We start from the raw sequence: 22,525 nt of genomic DNA on the forward strand, positions 1-22,525 counted from the left end.
TTCAAACAAGCGTAAAATCATCAAAACTCTGAGAATATTTTTCTATCGTTAAACGGTTCATGCTTCAATATTTTTCATGCAAAAATAATTAAAACAAGCATAATATGATTTGAATGTTGCGTGAAAGAAGTTTAGAAGCGTGCCTTTGCGTTTTAGAACACTCGAATATATGATCGTTGGCGTGGGGTGCGAAGAAGGACGAACGGACGACGAGAACTCCTTGTTTTTTCCTCAAAATCTTGAAATATGGTGTGTGTTGTGTGCGAATTTTTGGCTAATGTGAGGCTTAGGAAGACCCTATGTTTCAATTTTATACCTTTAAAATTTTCATGTTAAAGGGCTTGGGTTTTCGGTCTTTGAGTTTAGGAGCAATTGAGCCTACTAATCTTAGGTAAATTAGGCTCAATAACACCTATTTAATTGAAAATAAAAGTTTATAAAAAATTATTTTTCAAAAATAATACTTTTGGTCCTTTAAAAGTCGCTCGATTGCCCAAAACTGGCTTCCCGAATAAAATCGTGCTCGTCTCGTAAAATAATTTGGACTCTACTATTTTTAGAAAAAATTAATTATATTTAATCATATTAATTAGCCTTAAAAATATTTATTGAAAAACAAATATTTTATCTTGGTCGTCTCCGGTCTCCTTTCCCCAACCTATTATCGAATATTCGGATAATATCTTCAATTCTCATGAAATCATGCAATTCGACCTTCAATCCTATAATATACATCAAGTAATCATTTAAAATAATTAAATATAACAATTAAGCAATTTAAATCATTTGCATGCACGTGGTTTACGTGGGTTGACTTTTTTGAAGTTACAAATCCTCCCCCAAAAAAAATTTTTCCTCAAAATTAGGACTTACCGAATAGTTTGGGATTGCGATTCCTCATCTCTGACTCAGTCTCTTAAGTGGCTTCTTCCTCCGAGTGATTAAGCCACTGGACTTTGACCATTTTTATTACCTTGTTCCGCAACCTTGTCTCTTGACTGTCCAAGATTTGAGTAGGCCTCTCCTCATAAGACAAATTTGGTGAAAGTTGCAGTGGCTCAAAGTTCAGTACATGTGAAGGTTTTGACATGTACTTGCGGAGCATCGATATGTGAAAGATATTGTGGACTCCTGCGAGATTAGGTGGCAACGCCACTCAATATGCTAACGCTCACACTCTTTTGAGTATCTCAAATGGTCCAATGAATCTTAGACTAATTTTGCCTTTCTTTCCGAATCTCATAACACCCTTCATAGGTGCTATCTTTATAAACATGTGATCACATATTGCAAACTTTAGATCTCGTCTTCTTTTGTCCGCGTAGCTCTTCTGTCGACTCTGAGAAGTTCTCATTCTGTCTCGGATCTTGGCGACCATTTCAGGGGTGTGCTGAACAATCTCGGGTCCCATCGTAGCCCTCTCTCCTACCTTGTCCCAATGGATAGGCGATCCACATTTACCTTCGTAGAGTGCCTCGTATGGAGCCATTCTGATAGATGACTGATAGCTGTTGTTGAAACGTCTGCTTATTCGTTTTCTTAAAATGTACTGGAATTTTTTTTTTTAAACCTCACTTAGCATCGGCCGAACCATAAAATATTTTTGACATCATTTTAAAATGAATCAACCAACTCAAATTTAAAAATCCAAAGGAAAATATTTTAAAGCATAAAATCGTCATACAATTTACCAACCTAAAAACATTATTTGAAAAGTATAGCCCATACTATAACCTCTCAAAAATCTCTCATAACATAAATAAAAGTCATAAAAATATCTTTAATATAACTTAAAATCATAAATCATAAACTAGTGCGGAAAACTAGCGTCGGTCCTCGGGTTATGTGCACCTTCACTCCAGCAAAGTCAACCATCAAGACCTCTATTATCATATGCATAAACTTAAACATTTTCGTAAACATTTTCCTGATGCATAAAAACATTTTCAAAAGACATAAACATATCACTTAAACATATTCATATTCATGTCCATATTCGTATTCATATTCATTTTCGTGTTTGTTGAATTCAGATCGTGATTGTGACTCGTATTCTTAAACGTATTGGGCGATGGATCCATCTAAAAAAAACCACGGTACTGGGCGGCGGGGACACCAGCAACACTCTCACCGGTCAACTGGGCCTTGGCCTACGTATTAACATATTCGTATTCGTATCACGTATTCGTATTCGTATCCGTATCCAAGGAAACACGATCGTCGGGCTCCCACTGGGACCATAACCCTCACGATATTTCCAACATGTAGTAGTCACAATCCCTTCACGTCCTTCAACATGTTATCATCACTTAATAAAAACATGCATATAATATCATTTTATTTTGAAACCAAGCATGCAACATATCTTTTACATGTCCAATTTAATCTTTAATAATTCATGAACATTTCAAAATCATATTTACACATATAAAAATTCATAAACATACATAACCATTGAAAATAATCATATTATCACATAAAACAGCATTCAAGACACTGCCATGACGTTTACTAATTTCTAGGTGTAAAAAGACCGTTTTACCCCTGAACGTATAATTTCTAGTTTTTGATATTTTCTTGAATTCATTGACTCTAACATGTCCCAAATAATTATTTAAGCCTAAATTAATTTTCTCATATTTTTATTTGGCATAAATCGATGACTTTTAATTTAATCTTTAAATGTGACATATTAATGCGTTTTAATCTCGACTTAAACCAAACCTTAATATAAAATTCCCAAAGTAAAAACTTAGACTTATAATAATTATTTAAACTTAAACCTAATTTTTCATAATTTTATAAAGCTTAAAACTAGGCGTTTCAATTAACTCGTTAATTAGCGTTTCGTGCAGCGATTAAATCCCGGATAAATCCAAAACTCGTTATTTTGATCTCAAATTTTAAACATAGCATTTTTATGTTTTATTATACCCTTCCAAGTTATGATCCACCCCCGTGGACCCTTGGATTTAATTTTTAGTTCTTAAATCTCGTTTTTGACCCTTAACTGAACACACCGAGCCATCTCCTAATTTACTCGAGCCACGCCCGAGCCACCTTGAGCCAAAACCTAGCCAACCCACCTAGTGACCCTACTGACCAAGCCCAGCCCGTAAAACCAGACCTGGCCCGCCCAAAAGCTCCTGGAACTCGACCCATATTTCTGCACGTTTGAGTGTGTGTGCTTCCTTGCATGTTTAGGACTCCTAACCCAACTAGGACTCTCCCAGCCGAGCCACCACCGAGCCCACCTGTCCCTAACCTTCCCTGGACCACGTCCAGACCATTCCCAGACCATCCCAAAGCCTGGAACCCAGCAGCGAAGCTTCTGAATCCAGTGGCAGCAACCATCGCGCTCCCTAGCTAGCTTGCTGCCGTAACTCACGTTTTTGTTGCTAGGGCCCCAACCACCGAGCCACCCCTTGAACCAGTCCCTCAAGCACTCTCCTAGGACCCTAACCACTTGACCTAACCAAGCCCAGAGCCCCCAGGCCGAGCCCTCTCTTCCCTGCACAAGCTGCCAACCTGCGCCACCTTGCTGTAACTCACGGGTGGGAGTCCTTCTTGGATAGGACTCCTCCCAGCCCACTTATCTCGAGTCCTAGCATGGCTAGGACTCTTCCCCTGACTCACACATGACCCTAGCCCAGCCTGGTCCAGCCCCTGCCAAGCCAAGCCACAAACTCCCCATCAACCGAGCCCCTTGATTAACATGACAGAAAGTTTGTTCCATCTTGGTTCATGAACGTGTGCAGCATATCTCTAGTGTTCTAGGACTCCTTAAACTTGTGTAAAATCATCCTTTACCAATCCCTAATCATGGCAGCCCCTTAAGTACATGTAATTCATGGTTTTTGGATCAAAATACATGTTTTAAATATCATATAAGGTGCATGTACGAAAATATTCAAAGGTGCAACTTATTTTCATGCAATTTCAAACAAAAATAAATAATATGGTGTGATGATGAGTAAAAGGAGAATATGGCGTGCCTTTGCGTAATTTACGCACGAATAAACGTTGACGATTGCGAAGAAACGGCGACGAGAAAACGACGGCTTGAAACCCTTGCAAACTTTCAATTTTTTTCTTCAAAATTGTGGTGTGTGTGTCGTGTATATGGCTGATGGGGAGTGTTTTGAGTTGGTTGGAGTGTGTGGCCGTGAGTATGGTATAGGTTGGGGAGGGTTCCATATATTTATACACTAATTAACTCACCAATTAAGGCTTAGGCCTAATAAGAAAAGTTTAGGCCCATTAAGCTCCTTAGTGTTTAATGAAAATATTAATAATAATTTTTGTTTTATAAAGTTTGTGAATTTATTAGCCGGGTTGCCAAAACATCTACATTTTTGCTGAAAAACCATCACCGATAAAATTTACGTCCCGGCGTATAAAATCACCTCAAAACCCCTTATTTTCAAAAATACTAAAAAGGCATCATCCATATTTTAAATAATTAAAATCAGTTATTTAATAAAAACATTTTCTATTTTTCAGCCATCGGTCTCTGTTCCTCGATCGCAACTCGAATAACCTTTTAAAAATAAATTTTAATGCAACCATGTAGAAAAATATATTTTAAACATACAAATATGCACAACATAATTAATTAATACAATTAAAACATTTAATTAAAATACACAAGGAATTTAATAATTGCATGCATGTGGTTCGCGTGGACTTCTAAATTTTCGGGGCGTTACAATCTTCCCCCCTTAAATTGAGTTTCGTCCTCAAAATTCGCTTATCCTTAATAACCCAAAGTTTAGACTTAGTTCTAGTATCCCAAAAATCCACGGTTCCGCTGCGCTACACTAATAAAACTTAAATTCTAGAAGGTCCTTACGTCTCCTTGATCCTAATTAAATTTTCCTTCTAAATCTTTATTTTCAAATCGCAACTTAAAAGGACCTAAATGACTTAGTAATGTTACTATTATAACCTCGAATTTCAATTTTTCTTACAATTCTCAATATTAAAAGATGGATGACCATACTTATCGTATTTTGTTTTCCTTATTTTAAACCCAAAGTATTTATCAACTTACCAAATTTCAACCTTAAATTCCCAAACGCATCCGCTAACGCTTAGATTTTTCAAGCCTAATATTGATTCATCCTTAAAACCCTTGATTAAAATTCCTTAAAATACTAAAACCAAGATATCCCAAGGTTCTGAATATTCTTAAAAGTCTAAATCATCGAAATTCTTATCATTTAACTCATTCAATTTTCACTTATTGCTAAACTAGTCCCCAAATTTCCTTAACAATTGTAAGATTAATTCTTAATTTCCTCAAAAGTCATCCTAATTGGTCCTTAATTTCAAAAATTCCTACTATTAACCCATAAGTTCTTGACATTCTTAATTTCCTTCTACTGGTTTCCCATAACATAATTTCGAAAATTTTAAACTTATTTACCCAAAAATCAATTCTCATAATCAATCTTACCTTTCATCAAAACTTAAAATCCCAATTTATACATTTTCTTACTCTCAAATTCGTTGCAAATCCTTAAATCATCATTCCTTACATCTAATTCCCAAAAATTAATTCGACTAGTAACCATGAATCATAAAAATTGCCTTAGAAAATCTACGTGTCCCAAAACATTCATAAAATTTACGATTAACTTATAGCCCAAAAATAGAACGTTAACACTAAAACTCAAATATCAAGATAGTCCAATTCCACCACAAAACCAACATGCGTTGAAAAATAATTTTTCATTTCATATCGTATCACGTATAAAAATTCAGAGCATATAAAACAAACATGTGACGTAAACATATAAGTCATGTACCTATGCAGTTAACATCATAAAATCATATAAAGCATGTAAACTTACAGACTGAGGCTTGACGACTGATCTTTCTGACGCTGATTGTGGCACAACCCTTTACAGGACCTTTGCTCTGATACCAACTGAAACGTCTGCTTATTCGTTTTCTTAAAATGTACTAGAATTTTTTTTTTTTAACCTCACTTAGCATCGACCGAACCATAAAATATTTTTGACATCATTTTAAAATAAATCAACCAACTCACATTTAAAAATCCAAAGGAAAATATTTTAAAGCATAAAATCGTCAAACAATTTACCAACCTAAAAACATTATTTGAAAAGTATAGCCCATACTATAACCTCTCAAAAATCTCTCATAACATAAATAAAAGTCATAAAAATATCTTTAATATAACTTAAAATCATAAATCATAAACTAGTGTGGAAAACTAGCGTCGGTCCTCGGGTTATGTGCACCTTCAGTCCAACAAAGTCAACTATCAAGACCTCCATTATCTTATTATCATAATCACCTGCATCAATCACACCTAGTGAGTCTAAAGACTCAACACGTCATATCCTTGATAACAAGTAATACGTAATACAGTTAACATATAACAGTGAAAAATACTTGTACTTAAAATATCATTTTCATGAAGATGCATAAACTTAAACATTTTCGTAAACATTTTCATGATGCATAAAAATATTTTCAAAAGACATAAACATATCACTTAAACATATTCATATTCATGTCCATATTCGTATTCATATTCATGTTCGTGTTCATGTTTGTGTTTGTTGAATTCAGATCGTGATTGTGACTCTTATTCTTAAACGTATTGGGCGATGGATCCATCTAAAAAAAACCACAGTACTTGGCGGCGGGGACACCAGCAACACTCTCACCGGTCAACTGGGCCTTGGCCTACGTATTAACATATTCGTATTCGTATCACGTATTCGTATTCGTATCCGTATCCAAGGAAACACGATCGTCGGGCTCCCACTGGGACCATAACCCTCACGATATTTCCAACATGTAGTAGTCACAATCCCTTCAAGTCCTTCAACATGTTATCATCACTTAATAAAAACATGCATATAATATCATTTTATTTTGAAACCAAGCATGCAACATATCTTTTACATGTCCAATTTAATCTTTAATAATTCATGAACATTTCAAAATCATATTTACACATATAAAAATTCATAAACATACATAACCATTGAAAATAATCATATTATCACATAAAACAGCATTCAGGACACTGCCATGACGTTTACTAATTTCTAGGTGTAAAAAGACCGTTTTACCCCTGAACGTATAATTTCTAGTTTTTGATATTTTCTTGAATTCATTGACTCTAACATGTCCCAAATAATTATTTAAGCCTAAATTAATTTTCTCATATTTTTATTTGGCATAAATCGATGACTTTTAATTTAATCTTTAAATGTGACGTATTAATGCGTTTTAATCTCGACTTAAACCAAACCTTAATATAAAATTCCCAAATTAAAAACTTAGACTTATAATAATTATTTAAATTTAAACCTAATTTTTCATAATTTTATAAAGCTTAAAACTAGGCGTTTCAATTAACTCGTTAATTAGCGTTTCGTGCAGCGATTAAATCCCGGATAAATCCAAAACTCGTTATTTTGATCTCAAATTTTAAACATAGCATTTTTATGTTTTATTATACCCTTCCAAGTCATGATCCATCCCCGTGGACCCTTGGATTTAATTTTTAGTTCTTAAATCTCGTTTTTGACCCTTAACTGAACACACCGAGCCATCTCCTAATTTACTCGAGCCACGCCCGAGCCACCTTGAGCCAAAACCTAGACAACCCACCTAGTGACCCTACTGACCAAGCCCAGCCCATAAAACCAGACCTGGCCCGCCCAAAAGCTCCTGGAACTCGACCCATATTTCTGCACGTTTGAGTGTGTGTGCTTCCTTGCATGTTTAGGACTCCTAACCCAACTAGGACTCTCCCAGCCGAGCCACCACCGAGCCCACCTGTCCCTAACCTTCCCTGACCACGTCCAGACCATTCCCAGACCATCCCAAAGCCTGAAACCCAGCAGCGAAGCTTCTGAATCCAGTGGCAGCAACCATCGCGCTCCCTAGCTAGCTTGCTGCCGTAACTCACGTTTTTGTTGCTAGGGCCCCAACCACCGAGCCACCCCTTGAACCAGTCCCTCAAGCACTCTCCTAGGACCCTAACCACTTGACCTAACCAAGCCCAGAGCCCCCAGGCCGAGCCCTCTCTTCCCTGCACAAGCTGCCAACCTGCGCCACCTTGCTGTAACTCACGGGTGGGAGTCCTTCTTGGATAGGACTCCTCCCAGCCCACTTATCTCGAGTCCTAGCATGGCTAGGACTCTTCCCCTGACTCACACATGACCCTAGCCCAGCCTGGTCCAGCCCCTGCCAAGCCAAGCCACAAACTCCCCATCAACCGAGCCCCTTGATTAACATGACAGAAAGTTTGTTCCATCTTGGTTCATGAACGTGTGCAGCATATCTCTAGTGTTCTAGGACTCCTTAAACTTGTGTAAAACCATCCTTTACCAATCCCTAATCATTGCAGCCCCTTAGGTACATGTAATTCATGGTTTTTGGATCAAAATACATGTTTTAAAATCATATAAGGTGCATGTACGAAAATCTTCAAAGGTGCAACTTATTTTCATGCAATTTCAAACAAAAATAAATAATATGGTGTGATGATGAGTAAAAGGAGAATATGGCGTGCCTTTGCGTAATTTACGCACGAATAAACGTTGACGATTGCGAAGAAACGGCGACGAGAAAACGACGGCTTGAAACCCTTGCAAACTTTCAATTTTTTTCTTCAAAATTGTGGTGTGTGTGTCGTGTATATGGCTGATGGGGAGTGTTTTGAGTTGGTTGGAGTGTGTGGTCGTGAGTATGGTATAGGTTGGGGAGGGTTCCATATATTTATACACTAATTAACTCACCAATTAAGGCTTAGGCCTAATAAGAAAAGTTTAGGCCCATTAAGCTCCTTAGTGTTTAATTAAAATATTAAAAATAATTTTTGTTTTATAAAGTTTGTGAATTTATTAGCCGGGTTGCCAAAACATCTACATTTTTGTTGAAAAACCATCACCGATAAAATTTACGTCCCGGCGTATAAAATCACCTCAAAACCCCTTATTTTCAAAAATACTAAAAAGGCATCATCCATATTTAAATAATTAAAATTAATTATTTAATAAAAACATTTTCTATTTTTCAGCCATCGGTCTCCGTTCCTCGATCGCAACTCGAATAACCTTTTAAAAATAAATTTTAATGCAACCATGTAGAAAAATATATTTTAAACATACAAATATGCACAACATAATTAATTAATGCAATTAAAACATTTAATTAAAATACACAAGGAATTTAATAATTGCATGCATGTGGTTCGCGTGGACTTCTAAATTTCCGGGGCGTTACAGTTGTTGTAAGTGAACTCCACTAGAGGTGGTTTCGGTTTCCAACTCTCTTGGAAATCGATCATGCAGGCTCGGAGTAGATCCTCTAAAATTTGTATGTGTCTCTCAAACTGACCGTCTGTCTGAAGATGAAATGCGGTACTGAATAGTAGTTTGGTTCCCAAGGCTGCATGTAAACTCTTCCGGAATGATGAAATGAATCGTGTGTCTTTGTTTGACACTATAGAGACAGGAATTCCATGCAGTATGACTACTCTCGAATATATAGTTCTGCATACTGTGTCATGGAAAAAGTCGTCTTCACTAGTATGAAATGTGCTGATTTAGTAAGGCGGTCCACTATTACCCAAATTGCATTGAGTCCTTTCACCATCTTTGGCAATCCTACCACGAAATCCATATTAATGTTCTTCCACTTCCACTCGGGAATGGTAAGGGGTCGAAGCATTCCCGCTAGTTTTTGATGCTCTGCCTTCACTTGTTGACATTTTAAGAATTTGGATACAAAGCGCATAATATCTCGTTTCATTCCCGGCCACCAATATAAAGTTGCAAGTACTTGTACATCTTGGTACTTCTAGGATGAACAAAATAAGGGGTACTGTGAACTTCAGTCATAATGTCAACTCTAAGTGAATCACCACTAGGAACCCATAGTCGACCTCGATACTTAACAATGTCATCCTCGACTGAATGTAACAAGCTGCCCTTCGATTCATCTCATTGTCTATATTTCTGTAATTGCTCATCAATAGACTGTACGGCTCGAATTCTATCTCGCATAGTGGAATGTACTGTAAACGTAGCAAGATTAGGGGTCTTTCCCCTAGCATAAACTTCAAGATCAAACCGCTGAATTTTCACTTATAGAGGCTTCTATACTGATAAATGGGCCAAGACTGATCATTTCCTACTCAAAGTGTCCGCCACTACATTAGCTTTGCCAGGATGATAGCTAATGTCACAGTCGTAGTCCTTTACAAGTTCTAGCCATCTTCTTTGTCTCATGTTCAGCTCCTTTTGGGTGAAGAAATACTTCAGGCTTTTGTGGTCCGTAAAGAACTTACATTTCTCGCCATACAAGTAGTGCCTCCAAATTTCAAGGCAAATACGACTGCTGCAAGCTCAAGATCATGTGTCGGATAATTATTTTCATGTACTTCAGCTGTCTAGACGCGTACGCTATGACTCGCTCATGCTGCATAAGAACTTCACCCAATCCTAGCTTCGAAGAATCGGTGTACAACACATATTATTCTTGTTCTGTCGGCATTGCTAGAACTAGTGCGGTTGTGAGTGCTCGCTTCAACTGATCAAAGCTATTTTGACAGTCTGGTCACCGTAGAACTTCAAATTTTTCTTCATCAATGAGGTCAAGGGTACTGTAATGGACGAAAAACCCTTGATGAACTTACGATAGTAGTTAGCCAAACCCAAGAAACAGCGGATTTCCGTCACAATTTTAGTCACTGGCCACTGCTTGACTGACTCGACCTTAGATGGGTCGACCTCTACTCCCTCTTTTGACATGATGTGGCATAAGAATGCCATCCTCTCTAGCCAAAACTTGCAGTTGTTGAACTTTGGTATAATTTTCGATCTCGTAACACTTGCGAGGTCGTCTTCAAGTGATGATCATGCTCCTCTCGGCTCTTGGAATAGATCAAAATATTATCAATAAAAACAATAATAAATTGATCGAGGTACGACTGAAATACGCAATTCATGAGATCAATGAAGATCGCCGAAGCATTAGTCAATCTAAAAGGCATCACTAAAAACTCTTAATGCCCATAATGCATTTTGAAAGCCGTCTTGTGCACACCCCCATCTTTTACTCTCAGCTGGTAATATCCAGACCGTAGATCTATCATTGAAAATACTAAAGTTCCTTGCAATTGATCGAACAAATCTTCGATTCGGAGTAATGGATACTTACTCTTCATTGTCACTCTCTGGAGCTCTCTGTAGTCGATGCACAGTCTCATGCTCACATCCTTTTTTTTCAAAAACAGTACTGACCATGGAGAGAAACTAGGGCGAATAAATCCCTTGTGTAGCAACTCTTGAATTTGATCTTTTAATTCCTTCATCTCGGCAGGTGCTAGGCTATACGGTGCCTTAGAGATCGACACAGTACCAGGCATCAACTCAATTGCAAATTCCACCTCTTGCTCGAGTGGGATACCAGAAACATAGTCATGGAATACGTCCTTAAATCCTTGACAACCTCCAGTTCCTCGATCGATCAACTGTCAGTGTTGGGTACAGATATAATACTAGCAAGAAAACCTTGACAGCCTCTCTGGATAACCTTCTTTGCATGGATGCATGAAATGATATGCTGCATTTGATTGTTTTGTCCAGCCTCAAAGATGAACTTTTTCCCATTGGGTGGTCTAATAGATACTGACACCGCTGAAAATCCATAGTAGCTCCGTTCAGTGTGAGCCAATCCATGCCTAAAATAAAGTCGAACTCGGGCATTGGTAATACAAAAAATATGCTCGAACGACATTTCTATACAATTTGAGTGCCACATCCTTAATCATGCTTGTAGAGACCATATGTTCCCCAGAAGGAACTGAAACTCTGAATCCCGACTTTACGTTCACTGGTAAGATTCCCAATTGTTTTACGAAAGATTCAGATATGAAAGAATGCGTAGCTCCAGAATCTAGCAAAGCGTAAGTAGCTACTCCCGCAAATAAAATTATGCATGTGATAATATTTGCATTATTCTCGATTAAGGCCATAAAGTTTAGAAATTTCATATCATCTAAGCTCTTGTAGTTTCCCATATTAGCATTTAAACCCACTAAATTTCAAAAATTTCCATGTGACCCCTTAAAATTTCGTAAATTTTCCAATTGAAACGTCCAACTTTTCTTCATAAATTTTTGAAAATTGCTATTTAGTCCCTTAAGTTTTCGATCTTTTACAATTTGACCTAAATGGTTAGTGTTTGCAAGCATTCATTTCTTTAAAGACTAGAATTTGAAACATGCAATTCTAAGCCATAAAGTTCCATGCACATTAATTCAATTCCAGCATTCATGCTTATTATCTCACGAAATAAGACGATTTAAAATGCTTGAATAGTCGGAGTACCTATAATAAGCATAGTGTCTGGCTCCGTTTGCTCATTGTGCATCACATAAGCCTTTCCAGTCGTGGGTTGCTTAAGCTTTGGGCAATCAGCAGCCTTATGCCCCATTCCTCCGCACTTAAATCACTTGTATGTGCTCTACATGCACTTGCCGTAGTGATGGCGATTACACTCCTTGCAGAGTTGAATTCCCTCAGTCTTCGGAACGTTATCTTTAGGTGGATGTCCTTGTGGTTTGTACTGTCCCGGCCGCTCTGGTGGTCCCATAAACGGCATCTTGTCTTGCTGACTTGATTGCTGGGAACGGTTCTTTTTGTGCTGCACCTCCCATTCAATGTCCTTCAGAGATTGCTCAACTCGAAAGATTTTAGCAATGGTAGTAGTATAGTCAATAGGGTCAACGAGCATCACATCTTGACGGATGGTCGGCCTCAACCCATCCAAGAAATGTCGTAACTTCTTCGCAGAATCATTGGCAATCTCGGGCACAAAATGAAATCCCCTATCAACCTTCTGCACAAACTCAGCAGCAGTCAAGTCCCCCTGGTGAAGACTCATAAAATCTCTCTTCAACCTCGAACGAATGTCGGTAGTGAAATATTTATCAAATAATATCCTCTTGAAGTCCTCTGATGTCAGTATCGCTAGATTCACTCCTCGCTCCGCTCCCTCCTACCATAAAAAAGCGTTGCCTTTCAGCAGATAGATGGTACAACGAACTTGATCAACATCCGCCATATCCATATACTTAAATATCACCTCTAAAAATCTAATCCATCCCTCAGCCACGAATGGATCAGTAGTGCCAGAAAAATCTGCGGGATCCATCCTCCTAAATCGCTCATAGACAGCTTCCGGTCCGACCCTCCCACCATTTTCCACGTGCTGCTCTAGTAAACGAGCCATATCGGCTAGTACAGGGGCACTAGCATTCTGATTAGGTGGAGGCTGTATAATCTCTTCCTCCTGTCTATCCTCATTATCACTACGAAGAATTTGTCTAGGAGGCATCTCTGTACAAATCGTCCATACCACGTAACCAACATGCATTTAACATTTTAAATGAAACATGCATCTAACCTCTATATCATGTATCATAAACGCATTTAAAGTTCAACTTATAAAATCTAAAGTTCAACAGACTTGAAGCGTTAATTCTTGAGCTTCTCAGAATGGCAGTAACACAACCCTTTCGGAATCCTTAGCTCTGATACCAACTGAAACGTCCACTACCTTTAAACCTTAAAATCCTACAAAAATTTTTTTCCATAAAATTCGAAATTCATATTTAAATTGACTTAACATCCCAATATCCAAAAATAATTTAACATCTAAAAATTTAAAGTGCATAAATCCTAACCCGTCAATAACAAAATCCTACGTCAACCATCTAACATGATCAACACTAACTTCAAGATAAAGTATAAAAATCGCTAATTAAATCATTAACAAAATCTTTAAAACTTTGACTATCAAGTTAATGCGGAAAAATAATGTCTCTCGGGAGTGTACTGCCAGACTCGATCCACCCAAGCGTCAGTGCCTCCCTCAATCTCATCCTCACCTGCAACATTCAACCCTAGTAAGTCTAAAGACTCAGCACATTCTAAACGTGAGTACCAAACAATATATATACAAGTACATGCATTAAAAATCATATTTTTATTCAAAATAAGCTAGCATAAATTGGGAGACAAAATTTAATTATGAATCGTCAAATCATAAAGCTTTCAATCATTTATGATTTTGGGTGAATTTTATCCTTGAAAGTGATTAGCTGTATCATGTGGTCGACTTGTCAGTCTTAGCTCACCATTGCCCATGGGGACGGGCACTAGGCACCGACGTAAATGGAAGCACGATTGTTGGACTCCCTCTGGGTCCTTCTCCCGTAAACGAGCTCCCTTTGGGGCCTTCTCCCTCATTATATTCCCAATAATTATATATCATATCCTTTTTATCACAGTCAATTCACATCTTTCAAAATATTTTTCTTTTCTTTTTAATAATAAAATATCATGTCCTTTCCAAATTCATAAAATAGAATTTATCAGTTAAAATTGTATAACTTTATCATAAATCATAAAATTTCATATTTTTTCATAAACTTTTTAAAATTTCATTTAGCATGTGTTATGATTTTTCGGAACACTGCCAAACTTTTTTGTACTACACATGTGTAAATTGACTGTTTTGCTCCTAAACATAAAAATCCTCGATTGTCTTTTTCTCACTTTTATTGACTCATGACTATCCCAAACAATTATTTAAGGTTAAATTTGACTTTTGATATTTTTATTTGACGTAAAATCAAGCCTTTTGATTTAATTCCTTAATTACTAAACCGTGAAGCGTTTAAATCCCGAATTAATTCAAAACTCAATATTTTCTTCCCAAACTTTAAACGTGGACTTTTCATACCTATACTACTTTCATGAACCACGAATCGACCGCCGTGGACCCACGGTTTGAGCCGCTCTCTTCACCAAGCCTTGTTCGAACCCTAAGCCCTACAGGACTCTCGGCCTCACCCAAACCACGAGCCACACCGAGCCACCCTTGACCAGACCTAATCCTAGGCCTCCTGGACCCGACCTGGACCACCCCTGCACCTGCACCTGCACCATCCCCAGCCCCAGCCCCATCCCACGCGAGAAGTCCCTGCGCAACAACACCTAGCTGCGGCCTTTTTTCATCGAGCCACCATGGACCAAGCTGCACCAGATCGAGCCTTGACCCCATGCCATCATCCCTAGACCCTATCGGACCAGCCTAGACCACCACTACCCGAGCCGCGCACCCCCTTGAATAATCCAGCCGCCGCATGCACGGGTGAGAGTCCTTGTGTGCGTGGACTCTCCCTTCGCTGCAGCCGCCAAGTCTATCCATGCTAGGAATCTTCCTAGCGTCGAGTCACGTCAAGTGTAGGCCCCTGACCAAGACCCAACCGAGCCCTGGCGAGTTCCTTCCAGTCGTAGCCTCCCCCCAACGAGAAGCCCTGGAAAACCCTAGGTTGGTTTCTTCCCTTGCCAAGCTCGGTTCCAGCCCACATATCGTCCATTAACGACTCTTTTCTCGTCCCTTAAACACCTCTAATTGGCAGCATGTCCTTATGAATCATAACGTTTTTCAAACAAGCATAAAATCATCAAAATTTTGAAAATATTTGTTCTATCGTTAAATGATTCATGCTTCAATATCTTTCATGCAAAAATAATTAAAACAAGCATAATATGATTTGATGTTGTGTCAAAGAAGTTTAGAAGGGTACCTTTGAGTTTTTGAATGCTCGAATATACGACCTTTGGCGTGAGGTGCGAAGAAGGACGAACGGGCGATAAGGACTCATTGTTTTTTCCTCCTCAAAATCTTGAAATATGGTGTGTTTTGTGTGCAAATTTTCGGCTGATGTGAGGCTTAGGAAGACCCTTTGTTTTTATTTTATAGATTTAAAATTTGAATGTTAATGAGCTTGAGTTTTGGGTCTTTGAGTTTAGAAACAATTGGGCCTACTAATCTTAGGTAAATTAGGCCCAATAACACATATTCAATTAAAAAATAAAAGTTTATAAAAAAATTAGTTTTCAAAAATAATATTTTTGGTCCTTTAAAAATACATCGTTTGCCAAAAATCGGCTTCTCGAATAAAATCGTGCTCGTCTCGTAAAATAATTTGGACTCTACTATTTTTAGAAAAATTTAATCATATTTTGAAAATGTTTATTGAAAAAAAATATTTTATCTTGGTCGTCTCCGGTTTCCTTTCCCCAGCCTATTATCGAATATTCGGATAATATCTTCAATTACCATGAAATCATGCAATTTAATCATTTAATCGTACAATTAGACCTTCAATCATATAATATTAATCAAGTAAGCATTTAAAATAATTTAAATATAACAATTAAACAATTTTAATCATTTGCATGCATTTTGTTTACGTAGATTGGCTTTTTGGAAGTTACATTGACACTATCTCATTTTCTTATATTTGAGCTCCCCAATTATTAGAGAATACATGTGAACTGTTTATTGACTCGAGCATCGGAGTATCTACATCGGACAATCCTCGACACCTATATCGTTTGTTCATGATGTAGGTGATGACCCACAAAGTTTTTTTTTACTGGTTTATGGCTACAAAGATTCGTCTACACCAATCGTGTACAATTACGTTGACCCATCTACGAGTCAATTATCTACAACTACCTAAAATCGTTTACGACCTAATTAGAGTACCAGTCTACGATTATTTGGATCGATTTTCGATCCAACGAGGTCTTTCTATGATTTACGTAAGTAATCCGAACAAGTACAATTTTTTGGCTTCATTGGATGTATAAATAATAATAAAAACTCTTGCCCACCTTTAATTTTTAGTTACAATTTATGTAATAATAATAATAATAATAAGATAGGATTTTTTTATTTCTAGTAATGAAATTATATATAAAATGAATGAACAACTTTAATAATATCACATTTATTTTTTAAATAATAATAGTAGTAGTAACACATTTCAATTATTTTTCCTAGCAATACTATAATATATTTATCTGAAATTTCAAACAAAATATGAAACCTAAAGAAAATCAAATACTAGAAATAGAAAGTCGACCAATGGATGTCCTTAATTTGTGAACCGCACACCATCTGTCGGATCACAAGTGTATTACACCTTCTTCACCAGTACATCACACACACATATATATAGAATATATATAAAATAAAAATAATAATTTTTTTAAAAAAACCCTTTATCATATATCTAATTTTCATAAATTATTTAGTTCTGGATCCTATTTTTGTGATTCTTCGTAAGCCCACGAAATTATTCTGTGTTTTTCGGCTGATATTTGGTGGTTCAGCTACCATTTGACTTTTTGTCTGTCTTGTTTTGGTGATTCTTGGTATGTTCTTCCTTGATTGGTTGGTTCTTATGGTTATTATATTTTTGGTCGAATTTATGATTATGATTATGCCTTTCAGCTTTGAATTTTCTACCTGTTTTCTTCTATCTTTTTGCATGTTTGTTAGCTGAATGATTGGATGTATTAATCCGTCGATAAGAGATTTTGTATGTTTTCTGTCATTTCTTGCTGATTATTGTTATATTCTTCATGCAAATAAGATCAAGATTCTTGAAGAACAGGTTAAATTATAGGAATTTGCTGCTGAATCAGTCGAATTTAATTCTATTCTATGGCGGGCATCTGGAAATTTGGTGTTTTGGACGGATTTAATTTTTTGCTTTTTGTTTTGTTTTTGGTTATTTTGGTCAAAACAATTTTGATAAACGGGGTGTACAAAAGGAATCTTGTTATTTGCTGCGAGGCACAATTGGCTAAAGTCATGTGTGGCTCTCTATCTTGCACAAAACATGGTGGTTGGATTGCCATAAAGTTTAAAAGATTTAAATTGGATGGTCACTATTTTTATGTGTTTGTTACAAGTTCAGTCGTCGCATATTGTAGATTTTAGAGCGACTTTTATATTGTTTCGGTTTTAAAACATTCGCAGTTAGGTAGTGCATATTTCGAAGGAATAGGAATTGAATGTCTTTGCTTCATCCTTCAATCCCTGTTTTGTACTGTCCATCCCTTCGAATTTCGCACCAGCTAACACCGAGGTCATCCTTCAACCCCTGTTTGGTGGTTATTTCTTGGAGTCAAGATGAAGTGTTGTTCGGTTGATGATGACATAATTCGGGGCTGCCGATTTGGTGGAAAGTAATGCATTCTAGTATGATGGTGAATTTTATGAGTGATTAGATAAAGTTTTGGGGTTTCTAAGTTGTAGAAAGCAATAGGTGAATCATTTGATAAAAGAAATTTTAGGATACACGATGACCTGAACCCGGAATTATATGGAACAGTTGATCTACTTGAATTCTTATGCAAAACACATAGTCCTTGTGTTGTAGGATTTGATTTATACTTAATAGCACAAGTAATTCTATCTCATTCATTTTACTGAATCAAGAAATCAGCTAAATCAGCATTTTTCTGATTATGCAATCCTTGGTTACCTTCTCATCATCCTATAGTAAATCTCCATTTCTTCTATATCCTGGCTTGATGTTACTCTGGTGAAAATATGATCCAAAATAGTTTGACAATTCTCATGTTTCATCTCTACTTTACTCGTAAGTGGTGATGAAAATCAATGTGTGTCTGCTGCCTTCGGCTCATTGTAGTCTGAGAAGTTTCAAAACTTATGAATCTGATCCATATGACCATGCAATAATCATCAGATAAAATTACAAGAAACAAAGGAGGGGTTTTCGTCCTTTTGCTTTGCATATCATACTTCTTTTCATGATCAATCCTTTTGGGCGTGCATGGGTGAACGTGCTTGGCTAAAGGAATGTGATTGGGATAATGAGTGGAGGCAGAGACTGGACATAGTTTGGGGCATAAAAATGTTTATTTTTGTTCAAAATGGTAAAGGTCGGAGCAGGGTGAGTAGAGTTGTCAAGTGTCCAAAGCGAAAAAGTTTTCGCTGATAATGATAACAACCGTTATTCGTCTCTTGGCTTTGTTGTTATGAATTGACCTCTGTTAACTGTTGTTTTTCTAAGATTTCTGTTATTTCTAAAGAAATTATCTATCCATTAAACTGCCGCATCGCTTGGAAATTCAGGTACTGAATCGACTCTTCATATCTTTTATCTGAATGGAGGGTGCTAAAAACTTTGAAGAAAATGCTCCTCCTGCACAAGTCGTTTCGTCGCTTGATAAAGATCAATCAGAAAGTTTTTCAAGAACCAAAGATGGGGATGGGGAAATGGAAGGTTCTAAATCAGCAATTTTAAGTGATGATTTCAATGGGTTAAGTCCGGAAGCAAGTCTCGAATCTGTAACAGATGATCTGACTTCAAATTCTCGAATGATGCCCGGTGAAATAGAAGCTTCAGAACATAATATTTCCACACCTGCGGTTGTAAATAATGCCACACACGAAGTGGAAGAGAATATGGAATCACCGGTAGCAAATGATGTGGTTTCAACTTCTCCAGTTGCACAAATGGAAATAAAAACTTCAGAACATAATGTTAACACACCTGTGGTTGGAACTGATGTCCCACATCCAACAGCAGAAAATACTGGATCACTTGAAAGTCACAAAGGCAATAACTCAGAAATACTATTGCAACAAAGTTCGTCAAATATGTTGGAAAAAAATATAGGCGATGTCTCTGTGGAATGTGCAGGCAATAATTTTGATGGATCTGCAGTTGAGAAGAATGTCCCAGCTGCATCAGTCAGGGATCTAGACACGCGTATGCCTCAAAAAGAAGAAAACTTAGAGGTCAAAATAGTTGTGTGGCCGTCTCCAGAGGATGAAGATGCACCTTCTGTTTCATCTCCAGATGTGAGAAATGGTAACGCTGCTCAGCTCGTTGCCAAAGTACCTGTAAGTTCCTTGGAAAGTCAGAAATCCATGGGACATTCTCAACGGACCGATGATATGAAAACAAACAGAGGTCAAATCGACACAGCAGCACCATTTGAATCTGTCAAAGCAGCTGTTTCGAAGTTTGGTGGAATTGTGGACTGGAAAGCCCATCGTGTTCACACTGTCGAGGTATAAACTTCTTTATTTCTTTTTTAACTTCCAGTAGGGGTCTTCTAAGTTATATATGAGAAGGAATTGGTTTTCATATCTCTGTCTATGGTTCTCAAGGATTATTTTAAATCTTTAACACATGATTTCAATAAACCTTCGCATAAAGATACAACTCTTCCCGATAAACCTTCACATAAAGATTGCTTTAAGTGAATCTGGTTGCATACAGAGACGAAAGTTCATTGAACAAGAACTGGAGAAAGCACAGGAGGAGATACCATCTTACAAAAAACAATCTGAAGCTGCTGAAGAGGCAAAAATTCAAGTTTTGAAAGAACTAGACAGCACTAAAAGACTCATAGAAGAATTGAAGCTTAATCTTGAACGGGCACAAACAGAAGAACACCAAGCAAGACAGGATTCAGAACTTGCTAAGCTAAGGGTTGAAGAGATGGAGCAAGGGATTGCTGATGAAGCTAGCTTTGCAGCCAAGGCGCAGCTTGAAGTTGCCCGAGCAAGGCATGTGGCTGCAGTTACAGAGCTTAAAAGCGTTAAAAATGAATTGGAACAGCTCAAAAGAGACTATGCTGTGCTGGTGGCGGAGAAAAATGCAGCAGTGAGCAAGGCAGAAGAAGCCATCGCTGCAGCAAAAGAAGTTGAGAAGTCAGTGGAGGATTTGACCATCGAATTAATTACTGCTAAGGAGGCCTTGGAATCTGCGCATGCAGCACATCTGGAGGCAGAGGAACATAGGATTGGAGCAATTATGGCGAAGGAGCAAGACACTCTCAATTGGGAGAAAGAATTAAAGCAAGCGGAGAAGGACTTGGAGACACTGAAACAGCAGATTGCTTCTACGAAGGATCTTAGATCTAAGTTAGACAGTGCAACAACATCACTAACGGATTTGAAAAAGGAATTGGCAGCTTATATGGAATCATCAGTAAGTACGGAACTGAAGGAGCCAGAGAAAAGAACACGAGGTGATATTCAGGCTGCTGTTGATTCAGCAAAGAAGGAACTTGAAGAAGTTAAACTCAGCATTGAAAAAGCAACAGATGAAGTTAAAATCTTGAGGGTGGCAGCTACTTCGCTAAAATTTGAACTGGATCGAGAAAAAGCAGAACTTGCCGCCATTCAACAAAGGGAGGGAATGGCATCAATTGCAGTTTCATCTCTTGAAGCTGAGCTGAACCGGACAAAGTCCGAAATTGCTCTTATTCAGGTGAAGGAGAAAGAAGTGCGAGAGAAAATGGTGGAACTTCCCAAGCAACTACAAGAGACAGCTCAGGAAGCTGATCAGGTGAAGGAACTTGTTGAAACGGCCCGTGAAGAGCTTCGAAAGGCTAAGGAAGAGGCAGAACAGGTGAAGGCAGGAGCAAGTACAATGGAAAGTAGACTGCGTGCTGCTCAGAAGGAAATTGAAGCAGCAAAGGCTTCCGAAATGTTGGCACTAGCAGCTATAAATGCGTTGCAAGAAAGTGAATCTGCTCAAAAAAACGACGAGGACTCACCTACTGGTGTAACTCTTTCGTTAGAAGAGTATTATGAGCTTAGCAAGAGAACTCACGAAGCAGAAGAGCAAGCCAACATACGGGTGGCGGCTGCTATTGCCCAAATTGATGAGGCGAAGGAATCTGAGTTGAGGGCCTTGAAAAGGCTTGGGGAAGTCACACAAGAGATAGCTGAAAGGAAAAAATCACTAGAAATTGCAATGCTTAAGGCTGAGCAAGCGAAGGAAGGAAAACTAGGTGTAGAGCAGGAACTACGAAAGTGGAGGGCTGAGCATGAGCAAAGACGCAGAGCTAGTGAATCTGTTCCACCAGCAATTAACGTGAGTAAAAGCCCACGAGCAAGTTTTGAGGACTCGAAAGCTTATGAACCGAGAAATTTCATCAGCATCCCCGATGTCTCCACTCTTCATCAAAGGTTGAGTCCAAGGTCATACACCAGCGTCACAGAAAATGATTCGTCACCCGATGTAAGAGCTCCCATCAAGAAAAAGAAAAAGTCGTTCTTCCCACGGATTTTCATGTTCTTGGCTCGAAAGAAGGCACAAGCTAATAAATCAGCTTGATAGTTTGTCTATACTACTGAAGAATGTTTTTTTTTATTACAATGTGGTATATGTTCGGCTTGCTTTTGTCGATTTTTTTCCTGAGTTTCACCTCAGTTGAATCTTCTCTCTTTAGAGTTATACTCTGTATTTATACACGCTGATGGTTGTATTTTATTTGTAAATTAGATGAATAGTGGAATAAGTCTTGTATGGCTTGCAAAGAACTGAAGTGGTACAGTGAAGAATGTGTTTGGGGATTTAAAATCTCTTGTTTCGATTTTTTAAATATTTGTATGTTAATTTATAATCATATGCCTTAGTTTGCATGTTGAAGCCCTCCCATAACGAATCTATGTATGCACTTCCTTTACCTTATTTGGGTCGCACTAGATATCTCAAATAATATCTGTGTTGAGATTAAGATAAATGAATTTCAGAAATCTGGAGTCGATGCGGCGGCGGTTGTAGGGGTGTTGGCCGAAATTATGTTTGCAACGAAAAGTGGTTGGCCGA

At 37.8% G+C, this 22,525-nt stretch overlaps 1 protein-coding gene across 1 annotated transcript; it reads left to right on the forward strand.

The window, feature by feature from the left end:
* Nucleotides 1-17,133: 17,133 nt before the first annotated feature.
* Nucleotides 17,134-22,300, forward strand: LOC142520033 (protein WEAK CHLOROPLAST MOVEMENT UNDER BLUE LIGHT 1-like). Its single transcript, XM_075622981.1, has 3 exons — nt 17,134-17,294; nt 19,027-19,971; nt 20,183-22,300. Exons 2-3 carry the CDS (start codon nt 19,060-19,062, stop codon nt 22,028-22,030), a joined length of 2,760 nt encoding a protein of 919 aa, XP_075479096.1. The 5' UTR covers nt 17,134-17,294; nt 19,027-19,059; the 3' UTR covers nt 22,031-22,300.
* Nucleotides 22,301-22,525: the final 225 nt, after the last annotated feature.

Source organism: Primulina tabacum, chromosome 12 (assembly GCF_025594145.1).
Source record: "Primulina tabacum isolate GXHZ01 chromosome 12, ASM2559414v2, whole genome shotgun sequence".
In the NCBI taxonomy this organism is placed as follows: Eukaryota; Viridiplantae; Streptophyta; class Magnoliopsida; order Lamiales; family Gesneriaceae; genus Primulina; species Primulina tabacum.

Coding starts and splice junctions, on each gene's coding strand:
- LOC142520033 (XM_075622981.1), top strand. CDS start 19,060: ATGGAGGGTGCTAAAAACTTTGAAGAAAATGCTCCTCCTGCACAAGTC. Junction 19,972..20,182: donor ATCGTGTTCACACTGTCGAG/GTATAAACTTCT, acceptor GGTTGCATACAG/AGACGAAAGTTCATTGAACA.